The following is an 18199-nucleotide window of genomic DNA, read 5'->3' as shown; positions in this document are numbered from 1 at the left end:
ATATTTGTTAGGCACTTTGCAAACCTTAAAATGCTATATAAATGATAATGATGTACAAGCTTGTTACCCACTTTCTGAGAGAGGTGTGATGGGTTCAAGAGGCAGCATGAGATGACAGTTTTTGGATATGGCCAATGTGGGAATTTGTTTTTCTCAACAACTTATTGTTAAAAGGGTTTTGTATTTCCTTTTTTTTTTATTTTGGGGGGATGAGATGGGAGGACTTGCCAAAGGGGAAAAATAAAGAAAAAAAGAGGGTTGTTGAACATTTTCAAAAAATACATAGAAGTTATATATCAAATTTATTCTATACTTAAGAAAAGCAAGCTATAGGCAATAGAGATTTACTGGTTTATGCACAATTCATCGACTGTCTTTTCCTGTACTACTTTGTATATAAAAATACTTTTGGTAAGTTCAGAATTTTTAAAAAAAGTTTTAAAAAGATGCATGAGAGAGAAAGGGCATCAAGGTTGGAGGAAGGTCCTAGAAGGGTTGGGAGCAAATGGGATCAAGGCGCAAGATGACAGTCTCAGCGAATAGCCCAGAGTCCTTTTGTGTATGTGTGTGATCTGAGGGCAGGAGGAGAGAGAAGTTGATCACACTGAGCACAGAGGAGGAGGAGGTGAGCTCAGGAGATTCTCAATCTTATCTGGGAAGGAGGGGGAAGGGACCTGAAAATCTGAGTGGGAGAGGAGAGGAAGGTGTGGGCACAGGGGCACCAGGGTGGAGTCTGGAGAGTCAAAAGCACAGTCAGGAAGGGAATGAAGCTTAGCCTGCCTGGGCCATCCACTTAATGGAGCCTGCACTTCCTCCTAAGGGAGCTCTCCAGTGGAATAAGGGGGCTAGAACTGTTCTCAGAACACAGAACTCAACATTGTGCCTCCCACCTCAACGTTTTTGCCCCAGGCCTGGAATGCACTCTCTCTTCCAAGCCAAGTAGAATTCTTAGCTTTTTTCAGTCTTCAAGTCAGATGCCACTTTAAAAAAATTATTTATTTACTTTTAGTTTACGACATTTAGTTCCACAATCCCTTGAATTCCAAGTTTTCTTCCCCTCCAATCCGATACAGGTTCTACATACACCTTCACATTAGACATTAGTCAAGTTGTAAGGAAGGATTATAACCAATGGACTGAATGAGAAAGAAAGAACGAAACAAAACTGAACAAAAAAGAGAAAGATCAAGTAAGTTTGCTTCAATCTGCATTCAGACTCCCTAATTCTTTTCCTGGATGTGGATAGCCCTTTCCATCATGACTCCTTTGGAGTTGTCTTGCATTGCTGAGAGGAGCGAAGTCTGTCAAAGTCAGTCATCACAGACACGATGTTCTCCTGGGTCTGCTCCCCCCACTCAGAGATGCCACTTTCTTAATCCCTTGAGTTGTTAGTACTGTCTAGTTTCCTCAAATTATATTTCTTTAACTGTATACTGTTGTTTTTATGTAGTATTTACCTCTCTATAAATTATGAGCCTGGCTTCAAGGTCTAGCTCTGCCACAAACCGTCTGTGTGAGCCTGGCAAATCACTTCTTGCCAATGCTCCAGGCAGCTTCTTTATACTATATATTGCAGAGGAGGTGCCTACTGCATCGGTAGAGGGAATTGTCTCACCTGGGAGTTCTCTACCAGGGGTAGGGAATCTGAGGTCTGGAGGTCATATGTGATCTTCAAGGTCCTTGGGTTCGGCCTTTTGATTGAGTCCAAGTTTTACAGAACAAATCCTTTTATTAAGGGGATTTGTTTGGATTCAGTCAAAGGGCCGAACTTGAGGACCTAGAGAGCCACATGGGACCTCCAGGTCACAGGTTTCCCACCCATGCACAATTGAAATCTTAGTTACAATTCCTTTACAATTGGGTCCTTCCTTTTTTGAGGCTAGGAACAGCTCTTCATTGTTGGCTTGACATTCTCTGGGCACAGTGGCTGGCACATTGATGTTTCGTGAATATTCTTGACTAGACCTGAATCCAAACTCCTGAAGGGCTGTCATAAGGGTGAGCAGTTCACGAACCACCTCCTGGGGAGGGGGATTTCTGAATTCACTGAGCCCCCTGCCTCCAGCTCCGCCTTTGGCACCCCCGTCTTATTCCCCTTACAGGTGGGACTACTGGGGAAAATGGGGGAGGCGGGAGGGGAGGAGGACAAGGGGAGCCGGAGTGCCCTGGGGCAAGTCTTCCTCCTCCGGGTATCATTCCCAGTGGGGCATTCCTCACTGCCCTCAATGTAAGCTCTTTGGGCGGGGGGAGGGTAGCGGGTTGGGAAGGGTCTTTTGTCCTTTTTTGCCCACGTATCCACACAGTGGGAGTTTAATCGATATTTGCTGAATTGGATTTGTTCCGCTTGACCCCAGTGGGCAGAAATGGCAGCAACGGGTGGCAGTAACAGGTAGGCAGACGGGCTGGTTTTAAGGAAAAGCTTCCTAAAGATCAGAGAGCAGCGGGCCAGAGGAGGGAGTGGTCCGTCTTTGCTGGCGGTCGAGAAGAAGCCGGATGGCTACTTGTTAGAGGTGCTGCAGAAGGGATGGGGATGGAGATGGGGGTGGGGATGGTCCGGAGCCCACGTCTGGCTCAAACTTGCCGCCCCCGCGCTTGGAGCCCCTCCTGGGCTCGGCGCTGAGATCTTGGGATTCTGCTTGGGGAGCGCAGACCCAGAACGTGTGTCTGAGACCTGACTGGGGTTGGGGGTGATCTGGCCTGTCCTGGAGGGCGGGACCGGGGAGCACGTGGGTCTGGATGCCGGCTCTGGCCCCTCCCCGCATACCTCCAGCCCTCCCGGTACTTTCCCTCCTTCTCTCCCGGGGCGCTCTCTTATAGCCCCGAAGTTTCCCATGGAGTTTGTGGCGGCGCTGCGCCTCTGCCTGTGGCTGTGGCTGTGGCTGGGGCTGGGACCGGGACCCGGGCCGGGGCCGGGGCCGGGGCTGGGCCACCCGCAGCCCTGTCCCCGGGGCGCACAGCTCGGGGGGCCGCTGCGCCTGGGCGCCCTCCTGCCCCGGGCGGCGGCCCTGCAGCGCCGCTTGCGGCGTGCCCTAGCCCGGGCTATCTCGGAGGGCGCATGGGGGCCTCAGCCGGTGCCGGAGCTGGGGCTGGGGCTGGGGATGGGGCCCGAGCCGGAGCCGGAGCTGGAGCTGGAGGCCCCCGCGCCCCCCTCCCGGGACCCCGCCTCGCTGGCCGCCTGGCTGTGCCGCCTGCTGGCCCGGCCTGGGCTGGCTGCACTGTTGGCCTTCCCCGAGTCCCGACCCGAGTTGCTGCAGCTTCACTTCCTGGCCGCCATTCTGGAGACCCCCGTGCTGAGCCTGTTACAGCTGGACGCGCGCCTGCCGCCTGCCACGCCGGTACGGCCCCCACCCCTAGCCACGGAACCTCATCTTCTCCCTACGGGGCCGGTAGCCTGGCTCCCAACTCCCCCCACCCCCGCACGGACTTCCAGACTCCCCTACCCCATCTCCCTCGTCATATTAGACCCCCAGTGACCCCATTTGGGCGCCCGGACTACACCCCCACTGTTCCCCATCTCTGCCCCCAAGAGCCCTCCAGCACTGCGCCAGCTCGCCGAGACTCCTAGCGTCCCAGCCTTGCCTCGAGGATACCCCCAGGCTTCACCTCATTGCCCCCCCATCCCCGTTCTCAAGGAGACCTCTCGGACAGCACCACCTTCCAGGGACTTCCAGCTTCCCAGCCTTGACTCGGGGAACCCCCAGATTGCACTCCCTTGTCACCTACCCAGATCTTGAGGAAGTCTCTCCTTCCCGGGATTCCCAGTCTCCCAGCCTTGACTGGAGAGCCCCCAGATTGCACCCTGTTGTCTCCCCTCGCGGTCCTCAGGGAGATCTTCTGGCCTGCATCTCTTTTCCAGGACACCCAGCCCCTCAGCCCTGTCTCTGGGAGTCCTCTTTCCCCAAACTGCTTCTAGAACCTGCTTATTCCCCTATCCCCATCCTGGGGAGCCCCTGGGGATTATACTCCCCCTCATCCCTTGCCACTATCACTGAGGAATTCCCAGTATAACATCCTCTTCTCAAGACTTTAAACTCCTCACCACCCCCGTCTGTGCCCCTTGAGGGCCTCCCAGTCACGCTTCTCTGGTCCCCACAACCCAGAACTCCCAGACCACGACCCCCATCTCCACCTCCTGAGGTCTGTATTTCTGAATCTCTTGGGTACCCCTGGTGCATACCTTCTTCCTTTTGGTTCCAACAGCTCCCATTCACTGGCTTCTCAAGCCCTTCTTCATCTCTGGAACACCCCCCCCCCCCAACCCCTTCACGACCTCTGGGGTCGCCTCAGGATTTGCCTCCTTCCCTAGCCTGGTTTTCCCTGATCCATTTCCAGCCCTGCCCAACCCTGGAGGCTCAGCCCTTCCTCTTTGGAGGCCACAGCTGTCCCCCCCACCCCACCCCAACCAAGCCTTCACTTCCAGCTCCCGATGCAGAGCTCCCAGTGTCATCACAGGCTTCCCTGGGGTCCCTACCTCCTTAAGAGGGGGACAGCTAGGGGAAAAATGAGAGAGGTGAGGGAAGAGGGAGAGAGGGGCACTTGGGAGTCGTGGACTTTAGGGAATGCCCTGAGGCAAGGGGAAAAGGTAGGAATAGAGATGAGGAAGGACTTGAGGATATCCCCCACCCCACCCTCCATCCCTGGTTTGAGAGAAACTTACTGGAGGGGTCTGCCGAGGATGCGGGAAGGGGAGGAGTGACTGAGACCTGGGGAAGGAGGAAGCAGTTCTGTGGGTCCCCAAGAGGGTGCTAGGAGGGCAAGGGGAGAGGCTCGGGAGACTGCAGGTGGATCAGGCTTGGGCAGTGGGATGGGCTGCTAGGACCTTGGGGAGCCTGGGAGCTCTGGTGTCAGGCTGACTGGTGATGGGTGGTAAGGAGGGGGCATAGCTGCAGGATCTCCCTAGGCCCCCAGAAAGAAGGCTTTGGGGCTGGGAGCCTGCTAGGGGGACACCCCAACATTCTGTCCTTGAATCCCACCTTCTCAATTCCTGACTTCCTCACTGGGGTCTCAGAGTCCTGTTCTTTGTCGCCCTCTGCCAGACAGAGCTCCAAATGGCACCCTGAGGTCGGGTCTTAGTGATTCTACGTTTGTTGATAAATGAAGGGGTATTTACTAAACACCTTATGTGCTAGGCGCTAAGGATCCAGGCTTTGCCCTTGAGAAGCTTACGTGGGGCTGGGGGGGGGGGGGGGGGAGGGACCCATACACCATAGAATATAAATACAAGGCAGTTGGGGGGAATCGGGAAGGGCTTCCTGGAGGTAGAGTTGGAGCTGAAATGAGGTAGAGGTGAGGAGAGAGGGCTAAAAGCCCAGAAGAGAGATGAATGTTCAATGTTGGGAACAGAGGGAAGACCAGGATGAATTTGGGGAAGGGAAGGCCTGAAAGGTAGATTGAGGCTAGCTTGTGAAATACTCTAAAAGGTCAAGAAAGGCGTTTGTATTTGCTTCTAGAGGCAGTAAGAAGCCACTGGAGGTTACTGAGCAGGAGAGTGACCCGTACTTATGGGAAATTACTTTGGTGACTGTGTGAGCACGACTTGAGGCTTGGGGACAGGTCCTCCTGCAAGGCAAGTAGATGAGAAAAGGAATATTGTGTATTGAGGAATAACAATTATACCAATTTGGCTGGAATGTAGAATATAAAAGAGCAGCTAGGTGGTACAGTGGACAGAGCACTGGGCTTAGTATCAGGAAGACTCATCTTCTTGAGTTCAGATCCAGCCGCAGACACTTACTAACTGTGTGACCCTGGGCAAGTCACCTAACCCTGTTTGCCCCAGTTTCCTTATCTGTAAAATGAGCTGGAGAAGGAAATGGAAAGCCACTTCAGTATCTCTGCCAAGAAAACCCCAAATGGGGTCACTAAGAGTCTGATATGACTGAAGATGACTCAACAACAAAATAGAGTATAAAATGGGGAGAAATAGGAAATCCGTATGGAAGAAGGTAGGCTGGTGCCACCAGACTCTAGAGGGCTGTAGGTACCAGATGGGGGCCATTGGAGCTTCTGGAGCAGGGTAGTCATGTGGTCAGACTTGCCCTTCAGGAATACCAAGCCTCTGGGTGCATGGAGCCGGGCTGCCACAGTCCAGGTAAGCAGTGATGAGGGTTTAACCAGAATGGGTGGCCAAGGTTGCAGTCCCACCATTTTCTCAGCCCCTAGGCTAATGCCCAGGTCCCCTTTGACTCTTTACTTCCACACTCTCTTGGATTCAGCCCCTTCACTCCATTTCCCTGGATGCCACTCTTGAGTCCTGCCTTTTTTCTTAAACCTCTTCACTGGATTATTGCCATACTCCCTCTCCCTCTCATTGGTCTCCATATTTCCAGTCTCTTCCTTCTCCAACACTGAAGGCAGAGACCATATCTCCACACAAATTCCAAAATATTCTCCCTAAGTTCGACCATGTTGCTTCTCTGCTCAGTAGACTCCAGCTGCTCCCTAAAATACAAACACTTCCATTTGATGCCCCTGTAACCCAGCTTCATCCCCGCCTTTCTCCTGTCTTCCGTTCTTCCTTCTCACTCTCTAGGTTTCGGCCTAACTGGCCCTCTTACAGTCTCTCTTTCTTATACTGTCTTCTCTTGGGTCTGGGCATTTGGAGGAGTCATACCCACATTGCCCCCTGTTCTCTGCCTATTAATATCCTCCCTTTCCTTCAAGGCCCCGATCAGTATCATCTCCTCCTCCACAAGGTCCACTCAGACCCTCCCACTCAGAGGTGATCCATCCTTTCTCTAGCATCCTGGAGCGTTTGGTCTCCATCAGCCTGTGCTCTCATCACATTTGACTTGGTGACTTGCCTGTGGGTGTATCTCACCCCTACCCTCACCCCCCCAGCCAGTGCCTCCAGGCATGGGGGCAGGGGAGGACAGAGATCCGTGGGCCACAGAGAGACAAGTTTTGCTTAGATGTTGGGAAAAACCTCTCAACAGTTTTGGAAACTAGAATGGGCAGCTAGAATGTTGGTAGTGAGCTCCCAGTCAGTGGAGGTCTCAAAGCAGAGGCTGTATGCTTGATGGTCAGCTATGTTGCAGAAAAGATTCCTGCTGAGTTAGATGCCCCACAGAGGCTGCTACTTTGTCAACAGAGAATGATGGAACTGGAAAGAGAAGCTTTAGAGACAGTCTAGTTCCCTCATTTTACTGAGAAAAAGGAAGGCCCAGAGAGGGAAGGACATCCCCGCTGTCACAGAAGTGAGCACCCCTGGGGGAGCCCTGGAGTGGCCCTTTCCCCAGCCTTCCTTGTCCTTCTCCCATCCAGTCAATGGCAGGGCTGGTTCTGGAAGTCAGGTCATATCTTCTCATGGGTGTCCTCTCCTGCCTTCCTTTGCCCTAGAATCCATTCCATCTGCAGCTGGACTGGGCCAGCCCCATGGAGACCCTGGTGGATGTGCTCCTTTCTGTGCTTAGGGCCCATGCCTGCAAGGACATTGCCCTGGTCCTTTGCCGCATCCGTGATCCCGGCAGCTTCTTGGACTTCTGGACCCAGCGCACAGGGCTGGCCCCACGGATGACCCTGGAGCTGAGCAGGCTGCCTGGAGCCCTGACACGTCTAGAGGCTCTGGCTGGGGAGCCTCCCCCTGTCACAGCTGCCGTCCTGTTTGGCTGTGATGCCAACCGTGCCCTCCAGGTTCTGGCTGCTGCCCCCCCTGGGCCCCGCTGGCTCCTGGGCACCCCACTGGAGGCCACGGAACTGCCCACCCAGGGCTTGCCCCCAGGAGTACTGGCCTTTGGTGGGGATAGCCAGCCTCCCCTGGAGGATCTCACCCAGGATGCCACAGGGCTGATGTTGCAGGCTCTGGGCAGGACTGCCCATGCCCACCCTGACCAGGCCCTCTGGCCCTCAGCAGTCAGCTGTAACAGTCCCCGACTGGCAAGGCCTGAGTCCTGGGGCCAGCGCCTGGCTGGGTGAGTATCCCTTGCTCCTCAAATGTCGTCTCAGGACCCAGGGTCATAGAAAAGTATTAGGGACCTGGATTCAGATCTCATCTTTGCCATTTACTAGCTGAGTGATGTTTGGGGAAATCACTTCGTACCACTCAGAGTTTCAGCGTTCTCTTCTGTAAAGAGAGGCCTTGGGTACCCAGGTCTTAAGGAGCTTGAGGACCTGGTCAGACCCTACTTGGAGTATTGCATTCAATTCTTGGATCCAAATTTTAAGAAGAATGTTGATCAATTGCAGCATGTCCACCATCATTTTGGCTGGCGCCCAGTGTGTCCCACAGGAAGCACCATACTTGGTACCGATGCTGCATGAAAGACTTGGAAACGATCCTTGGTTAAAGCAGCTAGGAATGTTCTGCCTCCAAAAGAAAGACAGGGTGGGCCCAGAGGAAGGGGACATTAAGTACATGGAAGGCTGTTGTGGGGAACAGGCTTTGGCCTTGATTTGCCCATTGGCCCCAGGGAACAGAAATGGGAGCAGTGCAAGGGAGAGGGGGCATTGCAAAGAGGCAGATTTAGATTTGACTTGTAAGAAGAAACTCCCCAATACCGAGAGCTGTCCCAAAGGGGAATGGGTGGCCTCCAGAAGAGGTGGGCTCCCCTCCACAGAGGTCTGTCCAGCTTAGCCTAGACAAGCCAATGGTGGGATATTGTAAGATTCTTTTTCAGATGTGGGTTAGACTGCATGGCCTCTGAGGGTTCACCTAGCTCTGAGATTCTACAAATCTTTGAAAATGGGGTGATGGTGGGGGAGACACAAGATGATGCCAAAAGTCTTCCCTCTAAATCTTATGAAACTTGTCCATGAGACTGTGAATCCTGTTTCAGATGCCTGCTTCAGTCAGAGGAGCCCTGGCTATGGTGTCTGGACCTGGGTTCAAAGTCTGCTCTGATGCTTACTGCCCCAGGGGACCTCAGTCAAAAGTGACTTCCCTTCCCTGGGCTCCAGTTTCCTCATCTGTAACATGAAGGGGTTGAACTAATGACCTCTGAGGGAGGTCCCTTCCCCTCTGGGATCTGAGATCTTCTCACTAAACCTGAGGGTACTTGCTGAAGGCCACGAGCTGGCACACTTACATCTAAAGCCGAGATGGATGCCTGGGTCTCCTAAATCTGGGTGATTCCATGCTCTTTCTACTACAACATCCTGCTTTGTAGGACCCACGGGGAACGGTAGCCCTTCGTGAGGGCAGAGACTGGCCTGGCGTCTTGGCCCTCTTCTCAGCCCACACTGGAAGCCCCCACATCATAACCATTCCTTTTCCCACTCCCCCCACAGGTTCCTGGCCAATGCTTCCTTCCACGGTATGACAGGCCACATGTGGGTGACAGGGACCTCCCAGGTCCATATCCAGCGCCATTTCCAGGTGTGGAGCCTCCTACAGGACCCCCGAGGTGACCCGGCCTGGGTGACTGTGGGTCACTGGCAGGATGGGAGGCTAGAACCTGCGGCGGGTGGGGTGTGGCCAGGGGCCGGGGAACTCAGAGGGCGGATGCCCCCACGGCCCCCTCTGCTGGAGAATGGAATTGGGCAGCAGAAGCTGCGGGTGGTCACCCTGGTGGAACACCCTTTTGTATTCACCCGGGAGGTGGATGAAGATGGGCAGTGCCCTGCTGGCCAGCTGTGCCTGGACCCGGGCACCAATGACTCAGCCGTGCTGGGAGAGCTCTTTGCTGCACTGGCTGAGCCGGGCAACAGCTCGGTGCCCCACAGCCTTCGCAGATGCTGCTACGGGTACTGCATTGACCTGCTTGAGCGGCTGGCAGAGGACTTACCCTTCACCTTTGAGCTGTACATCGTGGGGGATGGCAAGTATGGCGCCTGGCGTGACGGGCGCTGGACTGGCCTGGTGGGAGACCTCCTCGCAGGCACTGCTCACATGGCAGTCACCAGCTTTAGCATCAACTCGGCCCGCAGCCAGGTCATCGACTTCACCAGCCCCTTCTTCTCCACCAGCCTGGGCATCTTGGTCCGCACCCGGGACACGGCTTCCCCCATCGGGGCCTTCATGTGGCCCCTGCACTGGACTATGTGGGTGGGGGTCTTCGTGGCCCTGCACCTCACAGCACTATTCCTCACTCTCTACGAGTGGCGCAGCCCCTACGGTATGACGCCCCACGGGCGCAATCGGCTCAAGGTCTTCTCCTACTCTTCGGCCCTCAACCTCTGCTACGCCATCCTCTTTGGCCGCACAGTCTCCAGCAAGACGCCCAAATGTCCCACGGGACGCTTCCTCATGAATCTCTGGGCCATCTTTGGCCTCCTCGTCCTCTCGAGTTACACGGCCAACTTGGCCGCAGTCATGGTGGGAGAGAAGACCTTCGAGGAGCTGTCGGGAATCCATGACCCCAAGGTGACCCAGGGCAGGGTGAGAAGAGGGGTGAGGGGTGAGGGGTGAGGGGAGAGGGAGCGGGATGGAGCCTCACTGTTCTAGCACAAATGGGGCTTCACGACGTCCTGCACACGCCTTCCCCAGCTTTGTGGGGCACTTAGGAGACGCCTCGGACCCAGAGGGGTGTTGCCCCCTCCTTCCCTTCTAGCCTGTGGCTGTAGCTTGGAGATATAGTCAGCCCCTGGATGTGGCAGCGCCCAGTGGTAGGGCCACACCCCAGGTCCAGTGCTCCCAGAACAGCAGAGAGGAGCTTCTCGGGTGCCGCGCCCTCCGTGGCGCCGTGCTCCGTCAGCCCCAGCTTCAGGCACTGGGCTCCCTTTGGATGTGGTGGCTTTCACTGTGGTGCCCCCAGCTGTGGCTACAGGAGAAGGGCGGGGCTTTTAGGAGAAGCCCCTCCCGGTGCCTTACTCTCCGTCCCCCTCCCAACCCTCCCCAGCTCCACCACCCATCCCAAGGCTTTCGCTTTGGCACCGTGTGGGAGAGCAGTGCAGAGGCCTACATTAAGAAAAGCTTCCCGGAGATGGCTGAGTACATGCGAAGGCACAACGTGCCCACCACACCCGACGGGGTCACCATGCTCACGTGAGGGCGAGGTGGGGGGTGGGGCAGGGTGGGGGCAGGGGTTGGGCCCACCTGAAGACCTGGGCTAGGTTAGGCAGAGCTGAGGTCCTGCCCATGACTGGGCACCTCCCTTGGCTCAGGACAGACCCTCCAAAGCTCAACGCCTTCATCATGGACAAGTCTCTGCTGGACTATGAGGTCTCTATTGACGCTGACTGCAAACTGCTGACTGTGGGGAAGCCATTTGCCATTGAAGGTGAGTGCCCTTTCTTCTTCCCTTGGGAAAAGGGCAGCAGGGCCATGACCTGGGAAGCCTAGCTGGCAGAGGACACTGGGCAGCTCGGCCCTGCCCCCAGCCAAAGCATGGTGGGGGCCAGGATGTAGAGGTGGTCGCTGATGGCAGTGGGGTTGGGGGCGAAGAATCAGACCCTGGTGAGACAGTTACTGTGCCCATTGTTCACTTCCCCAACCCCGATTATGACAATCAGTGTCAGAGCTGGGAGGACCCTTAGAACACAGGATGTCAGAGCTGGGAGGGCCCTTAGAACCCAGGATGTCAGGGCTGGGAGGGCCCTTAGAACATAGGATGTCAGGGCTGGGAGGGCCCTTAGAACACAGGATGTCAGGGCTGGGAGGGCCCTTAGAATATAGGATGTCAGGGCTGGGAGGGCCCTTAGAACACAGGATGTCAGGGCTGGGAGGGCCCTTAGAACAGAGTCAGAGCTGGGAGGGCCCTTAGAACACAGAGGGTCAGGGCTGGTAGAGTCCTTAGAACAGAATGGCAGAATTAGGTGGGACCTGGGAGCATAGAACACAGCTTATCAGAGCTGGTACAGACATTCAGGGCGATGAGAACTCAGGAGAGAGAAATTCTTGTGGGCTGACAGAGGGGGCTTCCTGGAGAAGATGGGACTTTGGCTTACATTTGAAAGACAGTGAAGGTCTAGCTCAGTTGAGGGGCTAAGGAGAACATTTCAGGCAGGAAAGGTGAGCAACGTTACAGAGGCAGAAATCTGGAAAAGCACATCAGTGTATGATCCTTTTTAGGGGGGGGGGATGTGTTTGGGGACAGCTTGAGGGAAGGATGGAGGATGTTGGAGACAGAGCTTCGAACACCAGGCTGAAGAGTTTGGGCTTCATCAAGTGGGCAGTGGGAACCAGGGACAGTTTGTAAACCAGGTATGGGTGTAACCAGAGATGATTCTGGCCACTTGTATAAGAGAGATTGGAAGAGAGACATGGAGGTGAGGCAGGACCCTTGTACTATGGGCCAGTGAGAGGCTTCTAGCCATCCCCTCTCCCCTTAAGTCTCGAGCACCAGGAGGACCTGGGAAGTAAACATGGCCCAGGAATTTAAATTCCCTGCCTTAATGAGATGAAGAAGAGTCCTGGGTCCTGTCTACAGGCTACGGGATTGGGCTGCCTCGGAACTCACCACTCACCTCCAACCTGTCTGAGTTCATCAGCCGCTACAAGTCATCAGGGTTCATTGATCTGTTACATGACAAATGGTACAAAATGGTGCCCTGTGGCAAGAGGGTCATTGCCGTCACAGAGGTGAGTGAACTCCCCGGGCACAGTGAGCCCCAATCTTCAACCTCTTCCTCTTCTTCCTCCTCCCCCTCCCTTTTCTTCTTCTCCATTGCACTACTACTAAATTCTTAACATTCTTAGCTTCAGCTTAAAATACAGGAAGAATGAGCCCTTGGACAAGGTTAGAGAGAAGCTAACGAAAAGTTTGCTAAAAAAGAAAACCACCTGTTGTACACAAAGCATTGTTTCCAGCAACTAGGGTGACAAAGACAAAAATGAAGCAGACCTGTCCTCAAGGAGCTTATATTCTACTGGGTGGAGTGAATAGAACTCTGGGCCTGCGGTCAGGAAGAGCCGAGTTCAAATCCAGCCTCAGACACTTACTGGCTGTGTAACCTTAAGCAAGGTAAACAAATCTCTCAGACTTAGTTTCCAAATCTGTGCAATGAGGATGACAGCCCTACTTCCCAGGGTTGTGGTGAGAGCACAATGAAATGCTTGCAAAGTGTGTAGCCCGACTCCTGGTTCATGGTTGTTATTCAGTCATTCAGCTGGGTCCCACCCTACTGACACCATGGACTTTTGTCTATAGGGTTTTCTTGGTAAGGATACTGGAGTCTAAGTTTACTGTTTCCTTCATTAGTGTGTCCCCATTTTACAGATGAGAAACTGAGGCAAACTGTTAAGGGACTTGCCCAGTGTCACACAGCTAATAAGTGCTCTATTCACTGCACCAGCTAGTTGTCCCATCTAGCACATAGTAGGTACTTAATAAATGCTTGTCTAAAATTTTTTTTAAAAAGCTGGAGTGGGGTGGCTAGGTGGCGCAATGAATAGAGCACAGGCCCTGTAGTCAGGAGGACCTGAGTTCAAATCTGACCTCAGACACTTAACACTTACTAGCTGTGTAACCTTGGGCAAGTCACTTAACCCCAATTGCCCCTGCAAATGCCCTAAGAGGGTAGCCAGGATGGTGAAATGCCTCAAGAACTCACCACATATGGGTCAGTTGAAGGTGCTGGGTACATTTAGCTTGGGGAAAGAAATGCTTGGTTGAGGGGGAGGGAGATATGAACAGTCATCACCATTTTGCCTTTAAATGCCTGGCATACAGTAGGTGCTTAATAAATACTTGTTGACTGACTGAGGGGGGGGATTGTCTTTAGGTATTCAAAGATATGGAGGAAGGGTTCAATTTGTCTCCAAGAGGAGAACAAGAGAAGGGACGAGAGGATTAAAGGTGCAGAGGCAGACGTAGGCTTAATGCCAGGAAGAACTCGCTAGCCATTAGAGCTGTCCCTAAGTGGTATTGGGGAGGGGGAGTTCTAGGAGGTGCTCAGCTGCCCCTCCCTTGAAGGCGGAGCCTGGGTTACTCCCTCAGGGAAGTCAGAGGGCATTCTGGTACAGGTTGGACCAGACCAGTTCTGAAGCCCTTTCCCTCCCTTCCTTTCTCAATAGCCAGCTGTTTCCTTAAGTGTCTTAAAGCACTTTCTGTAGTCACTGTGAGCTCATGGGAAAATTTCTGCCCCCATTTCACGGAGCCCAGAGAGGTTTCATAGAATGGCATAGCTCAAAGCCACTTTGTTGAGCAAGACTCGGCCCACCCCCAATCTATATGAGAAAGTGGAGAACTGGTATGGGGAAAGAGTAACCCCAATTCTATCCTCCCTGGGGAGGCAGGGGGAGGTGGGAAAATCATAGCAGAGGGCACCGAGGTGGCCCCCAAGCACAGAATTTTAGGGCTCCAGGGAGGGATCTCAGAAAGCATCGGACCAGCCCTTACGGAGTGGGAATCCCCAGGATATAATCCCCAAAGCCCTCTAGTAATGGGGAACTCACTCATCAAGGCAGTCCATCCCGTTTCTGTATAGCTCTCATGTTGAAGTATTGAGTTTTTCTTTAGATGGAACTGAAATCTGCCCGTTTACTTGATCCCAGTTGGACTTCATTCTGCCTTCTGGAGCCAAGCAGGCTCTTCCTCTCTCCCAGGTGACCATCATTCAGGTATCTTCCCGCTGTCAGATCCTGAGGACTCCTCCTCTCCCCAAGTCGTCAGCAAGCATTTATTACGAGTCCATTGTGTGTCAGGCGCTGTGCTGAGCTGGAGATAGGAAGAGAGGCAAACCCAGTCTCTCTCCTTTGGGAGTTCACAGTGGACATCTACAGTGTCTCCACAGGGCTCTGCAGATTGTTTAAAAACAACGGAACTGTGTCCTGTTCCATCACCGTCCTGGGCACCCTTTTTTATCTTTCCAAATATGTGGTGTCTGGATCTGAACTCAATAACCCAGAGGGTTTGACTAGGACAGAGTACAGAGGGACTCACCCCTACCCCCAATGCCCCACTACCATGTTCTGGTTTGTTGTTGCTGGTCAGTCACATCTGACTGACCCCATTCCTTTCCCAGCTCATTTTACAGATGAGGAAACTGAGGCAAAAAGGGTTAAGTGACTGGCCCAGGGTCACACAGCCAGTAGATGTCTGAGACCACATTTGAACTCAGGAAGATGAGTCTTCCTGACTCCAGGCTCAAGACTCTATGCACTTTCCCACCAAGCTCTCCCCACATATGGACACAATGCTTTTCAAGGCAGCTTTAAGATCACAGTAGCTTTCTTTTGGCTAGCACATCACACTGAGGACTAAGAGAGCTTGCATTTCAGTAAGATCTCCAAATCTTTTCCATGTGAACTATTATTTAGTCATACTTCCCCCACTCTGTAAATTGTGTTTTCTTGAAATTAAGTGTTGGACTTTTCATGTTTGCTGTATGGTGTAGCAGAGTGGATTGTGTGCCTGGAGTCAGGAAGACCTGAGTTCAAATTCATCCTCAGATACCAGCTATGTGATCCTGGGCATGTCACTTAACCTGTATGCCTTTTACAGTTTTAAATCATTCAAGATCCAAAAAGATCTATGTACAACTAAAGACCAAATCTAGGAAGATTCATAGGGAAGGACTAGCTTTTATTAAGCACCTATTTGTCCGGAGCTGGCGGCCTGCCTGGACTTCCTCCCTGGGGAGTCCCCAGTCTTATGTGGGTACTTGGTGCCTGACCTCAGGGAACCCCTGGTCTGAGGGGGAAGGAAGGCATCCGGAAAGGCTTTCTGGGGTTAGCTTTTGAGTTAAGAGATTTACAACTCTACTTTCTAGGGTTGTTGTGAGGATAAAATGAGATATTTGTAGAGTACTTAGCATAGTATATGACAAACAGTAGGTGCTTAATAAATGCTGTTCCTTCCCTATGAACCTTACTAGATTTGGTCTTTAGATCTGTTTGGATCTTGAATAATTTAGCGTACATTACCTTATCCTACTCTGTCCCTCCCCTCCTTCCACCAAAGGGGGTTAGAAGTGGCAAAGAAGACATATGCAGATGGGTGTGTATACACACATATGTATCTACACACATGCATGTGCTACAAAGTGTCCCCAAAGTCAGACTTTATGTACATGTATGTGCATGCACACATATGTGCAACACATCTCTCCCCCAGACTCTGCAGATGGGCATCTACCACTTCTCAGGGCTCTTTGTACTACTCTGCTTGGGCCTGGGATGTGCCCTCCTCACCTCTCTGGGTGAACACATCTTCTACCGCTTGGTCCTGCCTCGCATTCGCAAGCACACCAACCTTCAATACTGGCTTCACACAAGTCAGGTGAGTGGGCATCTTCCTGGGCATGGAGAGGACAGCTACCGAGCCTTGGATGGACCCCAGGGCCAGAGTCCCAGAATTCAAGTCTGGCTACAGTCATGATAGCTCCCCTCCCACTTCTATAGGCTTTCCACCCAACAATCCTGGGGAGAAGGGAGTTCCCTGTATTATTATGTCCATTTTACAGTAGAGAAAAATGCCCAACAGGAACTTGGGTGGCCTGATTCCAAGACCGCTGTATTGCACTGTCTCCCCTAAGGGACCCAGCAAAAACAAATAGATCCTTCCGCTCTCATTCTAGTGACCCAACACCAGGGTCGAGGGAAATATTCTGTCCTTAGAAACCCCAGGGGTAGCAGGGCAAGGGAAAGAATGCTGACTGGCTCACTGCCCCCCACCCCTGTCTCTTTTGCATGGGCTGGTAGAAAATCCATCGAGCTCTAAATACTGGCTTAGACCAGCAGAAGAATCAGAAGCTGGAGCCGGAGCCAGAGCCGGAGCCAAGGTTCGCTGTTGGGAGGCCTGGACTTCCTCCCTACCAGGGGAGTCCCCAATCTTATGTGGGTACTTGGTGCCTGACCTCAGGGAGCCCTTGGTCTGAGGGGGAAGGAAGGCATCAGGAAAGGCTTTCTGGGGTTAGTTTTTGAGTGAAGAGATTATAAAGGCTGGGTGAAGATTCAGAGGAGGAAACTCTAGGCAATGGGCTACATTCCACGTTAGGGAAGAGCAGCAGATGGTGTCTTTGGGGGGGTAGTAGAGTGGTTCCTCTTGTTGCAGCTGTGATGCCCAGTGTGAGCAGGGGAGCAGGAACAGCCTCAGGACAACTGTGAAAGGTGAGCGCAGGGTCCGATTTCAGGAGCCAGAGGTCAAAGGGCCTGACCTTCAGCTCACCAACGGCCGCCTGCCTCAGCAGCACCTGGCAGCGCAGCCAGAACTTCCACAGCCCCCTCCTCTGGCAGCTGCCACCACCACCACCACCACCACCACCACCACTTCCACCACCCAGAGTGAACTGAAGGCCCTGGAGCAGAGAATCGAGGGCATGCGGGATCAGCTCCGGGCTGCCCTGCTCAGGAAGAGTGAGCTGGTGCTCTTGCTTGGGAAGGACCTGGCCCCCCGCAGCCGGCTTCTGCTGCCCCCCCAGGAGATGAGTGAAGAGAAGTAACCATGCCTGACTGCCCACCACTCCCATGGCCTTCTGGTTACCTGGCACTGACACTGAGAACAGGACCTGGAAAGGAAGCCTGAAGCATGTTGGGAGGCTGCATTAAGCATGGTGGCACCCGAGCTCTGGCTTGCTTTGCTGTCCTGGGCATTCCTGGACAATGTCCCATCACCCTTTCAGGACACTCTCTATCATGGCTCGTCCTTCTAGACAATACAATAGCTGCTGCCCTCAGGCCCCTCCACAAAATGGAGACCACTTCTAAGGGAGGACAGGCCCAGCCTTTAGTGTCAGCTTGCCAGGTCCAGGGCCAGGCTGAAGAGTCCGAGGCTAACCTTGGCTGAAGTCTGGTGGACAATCAGACCTTACAGGCCCTTGGCTGTGGCAGGTGCTCCTGAGGGGACCCAGCACAGGCCAAGGGTGCTGGCCTCTCGAAGCACCTTCCCCTTGCATGCTGGTGAGCTTTCCATTCATTAGGAAGCATGGATCCCAACCTCTCAGTTCTACCATGGGGTCAGCCCCTCAGTCTGAATGGCCCCCAAAATTTCTCTCATCCTAGGACCTCCACATTCCATGATCCTTCAGTTACAGCTGGCAAAGAATTTAATCATTTAAAAAATATTTTAGACACCACAAATAGGAGCCTGGAGAGAAAACAGAGACGTTCCTGTGGGCCACAAGCAGAATCAGGCCAGATGAAGGCTACAACAAATTGCCGGTGATGAGTAAATGTAGAGTAAATGTTAGGCAAAACATGCCAAAGCAGAAAGAGGCACCAGTGAGGAGTTACAGCCCCCCCCCCCCCCCCCCCCCCCCTGGCCTCTCGATCACACCCCCACCACCCCCGCAACAAAAGAAAAAAACGAGAAACAGAAGGGGGGCGGGGACCACAACCAAAGAACAAAAAAAAACAAACAACCAAGGACGGTACGACTGTGAG

The 18199-nt window shown here is 53.3% G+C and overlaps 1 protein-coding gene across 1 annotated transcript; it reads left to right on the top strand.

Moving 5' to 3' along the window:
* Positions 1–2831: 2831 nt before the first annotated feature.
* GRIN3B (glutamate ionotropic receptor NMDA type subunit 3B) lies at positions 2832–18036 on the top strand. Its single transcript, XM_069102035.1, has 9 exons — positions 2832–3335; positions 7339–7910; positions 9226–10300; positions 10776–10921; positions 11041–11156; positions 12306–12457; positions 15933–16097; positions 16520–16599; positions 16872–18036. The coding sequence occupies exons 1-9, from the start codon at positions 2832–2834 to the stop codon at positions 17257–17259; spliced, it is 3198 nt and encodes a 1065-aa protein (XP_068958136.1). The 3' UTR covers positions 17260–18036.
* Positions 18037–18199: the final 163 nt, after the last annotated feature.

This window comes from Petaurus breviceps, unplaced genomic scaffold, assembly GCF_028583685.1.
Source record: "Petaurus breviceps papuanus isolate PSGF00001 unplaced genomic scaffold, PetGlider_PUasm1.0 523, whole genome shotgun sequence".
In the NCBI taxonomy this organism is placed as follows: Eukaryota; Metazoa; Chordata; class Mammalia; order Diprotodontia; family Petauridae; genus Petaurus; species Petaurus breviceps.
This window is presented reverse-complemented; position numbering and strand designations above follow the sequence as displayed.

Excerpts from the sequence above, each read along its gene's own strand:
- GRIN3B (XM_069102035.1), top strand. The coding sequence starts at position 2,832 with ATGGAGTTTGTGGCGGCGCTGCGCCTCTGCCTGTGGCTGTGGCTGTGG. Across the intron at positions 7,911-9,225 it reads TGGGGCCAGCGCCTGGCTGG|GTTCCTGGCCAATGCTTCCT; the intron begins GTGAGTATCCCT and ends CTCCCCCCACAG. Across the intron at positions 10,301-10,775 it reads CGGGAATCCATGACCCCAAG|CTCCACCACCCATCCCAAGG; the intron begins GTGACCCAGGGC and ends AACCCTCCCCAG.